The sequence below is a fragment of the Charadrius vociferus genome, unplaced genomic scaffold (genome assembly GCF_000708025.1).
Source record: "Charadrius vociferus isolate BGI_N301 unplaced genomic scaffold, ASM70802v2 scaffold23, whole genome shotgun sequence".
NCBI classification, from domain to species: domain Eukaryota; kingdom Metazoa; phylum Chordata; class Aves; order Charadriiformes; family Charadriidae; genus Charadrius; species Charadrius vociferus.
Genome location: NW_009647676.1, coordinates 1552376 through 1558193, shown reverse-complemented (window position 1 = coordinate 1558193; position 5818 = coordinate 1552376). Strand labels below are relative to the sequence as shown.

Sequence of the window (5818 nt, the reverse complement as noted above, 5' to 3'; positions counted from 1 at the left end):
ATAACCAGAAAATTCTGTGGCACATTTAAGAGACTTTCATCCTAAATGGAATACATAATATAGATTATACCTTCATAGGAAATCAAGAGGTCCTAAATATACTAATGGAGAAGGACATTTAAGAGACATTTAAATTACCCAGTCTATAATTTTGGGGGGTTTGCTTATCTGTTTATCTTTTAACTGCTTTGGATAATTAGGAAAATTTCCTTGGCACTGCTCTAAGAGGATAGGCAAAAGAGTGACATAACTATTCCCAAGGAAGGAAAGGTCGAGGTTTTGCATTCTGCAGATTTTTAAAGTAGAAAAGAAAGTATTCTTCATTTGAACAGGCTGAAGCAGTGTGCGTATTATATAAAACCTATCACCCTGCTTTGAAATGTCATCTTTTCCAGGGCTTTTGCCTCTCCTTGAACTCCCTTACAGTATCTCGCTGGCCCTTCTGCCTGGAAGGGCACAGGTTAGGGAGGGAGGCTGCTCGGCTCCAGCCTTTCCTAAACACAACTATTCAGAGGCAGTTCCCAAACGGAGCAGGCACACACTCAATTCAAAGGCTCCCATTAGCTCTGCCGGCTAACTTGTTATCTTGTAGTGTCCCCTCCCCTCTGCCCTTAATGAACAGTTTGTTCCATTGTAATTCTTATATCAAACATCTGGAAACCAGACTCGTTTAAAAAAAGAAAAAAAAAGGAAAAAAAAAAAAAAAAGAAAGAAGACGTTTCAGTGTCTATGACTTATCCAGGTCTCTGTCAGAAAGACAAAAAGAATTCAGCTGAATCAGTAAACTGCTTTTTTTTTAAAAAAAAGCACTTTGACCAACACATTTTTCTCTCACAGAAATTCTGCAGAGCAGCGTACACCCACTTTGCAGCAGGATAACGCGCTCTGACCGCAGCTCGCTCCTCCGTCCACAGCTGTCTCCAGCGGGAGGAGCTGAAACCTGAACCAAACCCTCCGAGCAGAGGGATTGGATCCCTCCCGCCAGCAGCCGGAGAGCCCTCCCAGAAAAACAGCCTGTTTGGAAAAGTGCTTGAGAACATCCCGAAGTGATTGGAGGAGCGGCAAACCCTTCCCCCCTGCACCTGACTTGTGGGTATTTACAGCACTTTTCAAGGCGCCTCTTCGCTGCCACTACACGACCGAGTGGATGGACTGCGCGGGGCAGGCGACACGATAGGGACCGATGCGCTCGCAGTGATCGCGTGTGTGCTGCGCACCGGCCGGGGACCCTTACACCCACCCACGAGGAGAGCCTGGAAGAAGGAGAAACCCTGCATCCAAAATGCCACGCTCCTTCCTGGTCAAGAAACATTTCAATTCATCCAAGAAGCCGAATTACAGCGAACTGGACACTCATACAGGTAACGAGAACGAAATCAAACGCCGCCGCGTCGCTGCTGCGGTCGCGGTCGTTGCGTGGCAGTAACGAGGAGGGGTGGGATTGCTCTTCAGGCGTGCGGGAATGGGTTAGTTCCCGGCTACCTCTTTTTTTCGTTTGCTTACAAGGAGGGAGTTTTGAGAAATATGCCAATGCTGCCCAGAATGAATCATAGCATTTGCTCATCCACTTGAACTCGGTTACTTAGAGAAGATTTGGAGTTTTCCTGTTCTGTATCTGCTGGTGGTGGAATTGAAACTTTTATACAAATCCTTCAGGAAGTTTCACTGCTTCATTGTAGCAGGCTGCACAGATTTAGAAACAGCATGCTGCCTTGAAGAGACTCTCCAACTGTAATTTGTCTGTTTAAGGGCACTGCCTCTACCCATCAGAATGTATGTATGAAATAGAATTTTCCTTAATCCTCCTTATACTCAGGTGACTGTACCAAGTTTTTTAATTCATGCACCCTTTAATCCCCCAAATGTTGCTTTTGCTGCCTTTTGAAAGACTTTTTGGTTCTCTTACCTTAAAATTTTCTTCTTTCTCCAGTGATTATATCCCCATGCCTGTATGAAAGCTATCCAGTCCCTATCATACCACAGCCAGAGATCCTGAGCTCAGTAGCTTACAATCCCATTACTGTGTGGACTACAACTGGGCTGCTACCGTCTCCATTACCCAACGACCTCTCTCCGCTTTCCGGATACCCCTCATCTTTGGGAAGAGTCAGCCCACCTCCACCTTCTGACACCTCCTCCAAAGACCACAGCGGTTCAGAAAGTCCCATTAGCGATGAAGAAGAGAGAATCCAGTCCAAGCTTTCAGACCCCCATGCAATCGAAGCCGAAAAGTTTCAGTGCAGTTTATGCAACAAGACCTATTCAACTTTCTCTGGGTTGGCCAAACATAAGCAGCTGCACTGTGATGCGCAGTCTAGGAAATCCTTCAGCTGCAAGTACTGTGACAAGGAGTATGTCAGCCTGGGAGCGCTTAAGATGCACATCAGGACCCACACACTACCTTGTGTCTGCAAGATCTGCGGCAAGGCTTTCTCTAGACCCTGGCTGCTCCAAGGACACATTAGAACTCACACTGGTAAGAATAACCATTACAATTGCAGTTTCTTGTTGCTGTAACATCAGGGTAGCCTTCTGCTATTTTTCTGCACAGGTGGGAGAAAAAAAAAAAAAAAAAGCAGGGTTTCTTTACTAACCTTGAAATGCACCCATGGGATTTCAAATGCATCACCAAAAGGCTAAATTCTCCCTCCTGGGGGGTGGGTGGAAGGGGAGTGTGGTATGGTGTCACAACCATGGGCTGGATACTGACATAAATCAACACTGCTCCCTTGATAATTTTAGAATGGTTTAGCCTATTTCCACTAGCTGAAGATTTTGCTTTAAGGGTTTTATGTTAACTTTCAGGCTTTGGAAATTACTAACTTAGAGAAGGCTCCAGCTGATTCTGAAATCAAGCAGCAAAACAGCAAGGCAATGCATGAGGGGCTGCTTTCTGAACTCCTTAAGCAACCGGCGGGTTTTGCATGTGCTATCTCAGGTCCTTAAGAATTAGGAAATCATCATCACCAGGGAAGGTGTTCTGGTTTTTTTTTTTTTTCTGTTGAGGCAAAAACTTGTATTTGGGGTATAACATCGGGTACAAACATAATGTCTGTCCAGCTGTCTGCTGCTTTTCAGTCAAAGCACTTGTCCCTGGTAATTCACACAGCGCCAAGCAGAAAAAGTTCTATGAAAATCTTTGAAGGTGTTGGGAGGAGCCCAACCTAAAAGTACTGCCTGCACCTGTAGATGCAAAAGGGAGTCAGCAGCTTATCTTCGGAGCCTGCACTTAGCAGAGTATTCTGAAAAGACTGAGTTCTGCAAGTACAGTCAGCAGTGCTGAAAGCTGTTCCATCTGTGCTCTGATTAACTTTTTATTACACGTTCTTTATTATAACAAATCCTTTCTGTTTGTTTGTTTGTTTCTTAGGATAAAAGCAGGTTTTACCTGTCTTAAATACGTACTTCTCTTTTAAAGCTTTATCCTGTTTTTCCTTGATGTTTCCTTTTTAGGAGAGAAGCCGTTTTCCTGTCCTCACTGCAACAGGGCTTTTGCAGACAGATCCAATCTGAGGGCTCATCTGCAGACCCACTCGGATGTGAAGAAATACCAGTGCAAAAATTGCTCCAAAACTTTCTCCAGAATGTCTCTTCTGCACAAACATGAGGAATCTGGCTGCTGTGTAGCACACTGAGTCATGCAGTCAATGTTTACCTGGACTCGATGCATTTCTCCACTCCTGTTCCAAATGATAAGTGGAAATCCAAAGGCGTTTTCTCGTCTACTTTTCAGCCAAAAAAACCAAAAAAAAACCAAAACCAAAACACCACCAAACAAGCAGACAAACAAAATAGTGGAAGAACTTAGAATGTCAGTAGAAATTAGGTTTAAGTTGTTTCTGTTCAGTCACACATTTGCATTCTTAAGTGTGAGTTCTGAAATATGGGGAAAGACACCATGCATGACATTTCAAGTAGATCTAAAGGAAGCAGCATTATCAGTTTTCTTTATAGATGAAGCCAAATATATGTCACCTTTTCTTGCTTAGGAAAGGCTGCAAAGTTAACAATACATTCCTGCCAAGCCATTTCAACCAAAGAAACAGTATTTTAAGTGGAACTTTTAATAAAAATACTACCCAAGTGAATTTTGCTAGACACCATTTATCTCAGGTGCCTTAAAAAGTATTCCAAGTTTACCTTAGTAAATGTTTAATATTATTCATTGCTGTGTTTTCTATTTTATTTTATTAGAAGCCAAGGCCTTCAGTAATGATCTGAAATGCTTTAAAACTGCATAATTAAGAGAGGAAAAAAAACACATGGAAAAGAATGTACGAAAAATTGAAAGCCACAAATTAACCGCATGTGCCTTTTCCAAAAAAAAAAAAGACTGTAGCTTCAAACATTCCTGGTGCATGCTTGACCATCTTTTAATATGAAATAGTTCCTCTAAACTTTAATTTTTTTTAAAAAACGGGAATAAGTGCAAGAGAGGGGGTTCACGGGAGTTCAACAATTATTTTTTTTAAATGCACAAAGGAAATGCAATATTTTCAGCATTACCCCTCCAAGTGCCTTTTTTATTAATGATTTTGTAAAGTATGTGGACATAATGTAAATATTTTTATTTTTATATGATTGAATGTGTTATGAATGAAAGTGAATTGTTGCCTATAGCAGCATTTATAGATAACTTGAAGAAAGTGTGAAGTGAAATTTATGTTGTTTTCTAGCCACTTTTTTACAATAAACATTTTTAAGTAAGATTTCTGCTGTTTGTTCTAATTAAAGAAAACAACTGTGTCTGGTTTATCAAGGCTTTGGAACATAGAAAAATGCAAATGTCTCTACATGACCAAATGAAGATAAAAGTAAATTTCAGATTCAAATCCTTAGTTCACAAGTACTGGACATTAGAAAGGAATATATCCATTGCATTTTAAAACATTTAAAACATACAGAGCATTTTTATACAGTCACTGCTTTAAAACATTGTTGCTTATTTGCTACTTACAATAATATGACAACATTGGGAAATACATTTTATCAAAACCATTTAAAACAAACTTATTTTTTGCATTTTAACAGTTGAAAGGATGCTATTAGAACAGCCTTATTATAGTACCTTCCCTGAGACTCTGACATTAGGAAATCTGGGCCTGATCCAAAGTTCATTAAAGTCAGTGGAGCTTTACTGGAGTCCAGTAATGTTTGCATGATGCTCTTTTAAAGTAGTTGTCAAGTCACAATATGATATACTTTATATGGTGATTTCAGAAAGATTAAAGATACCTTTATTGAAGTGTCTTTACATATCAGGACTGTCAAGTGAATATATTATGACTGTATATCAGATAATATACCACAGGAAAGAATTATCCAGTAATAAAAAGTAGAATTTTTTTTCTTCAAATTATTTGAATAAGGACTGCAAGATCTGAACTATAAAAAAGCATTACAAAATCAACAAATGATGTCTCCTTATGCACTGACTAGTGCAAAACAACACTACTTTCAACTTTTAACAAAACACAAAACTCAAAACCAGATAAGCAATAGGCGGCATCTCATCTAAAGAGGACTATGTCTACATTAGGGCTCCAGTAGAAGCAAGAAACAGCAAAATCAAAATTCTAACAGTTTAACAAGAAGATTACAGTTGGATAAACACAAGGTGCAAATACCTAGAAAAAGAGTACATTTCAGCAAAAAAATGCAACAGACCATGCATGCCTTTTGTCTCTTCCAGCTGAGTCCAGAGACAAGTGCTTCAGCAGGTCTGCACTGGAATGACGTAGGCAATAGGCACATGATGGAAGTTTCGTACCTTTTGCCTACCGGAAACGCTGTATTGAAAAAAGATCAGATCAAAAGA

At 40.3% G+C, this 5818-nt stretch overlaps 1 protein-coding gene across 1 annotated transcript; it reads left to right on the top strand.

The window, feature by feature from the left end:
• The first annotated feature begins 1118 nt into the window (after positions 1-1118).
• SNAI2 (snail family zinc finger 2) lies at positions 1119-3742 on the top strand. Its single transcript, XM_009881120.1, has 3 exons — positions 1119-1361; positions 1931-2476; positions 3454-3742. Exons 1-3 carry the CDS (start codon positions 1283-1285, stop codon positions 3633-3635), a joined length of 807 nt encoding a protein of 268 aa, XP_009879422.1. The 5' UTR covers positions 1119-1282; the 3' UTR covers positions 3636-3742.
• Positions 3743-5818: the final 2076 nt, after the last annotated feature.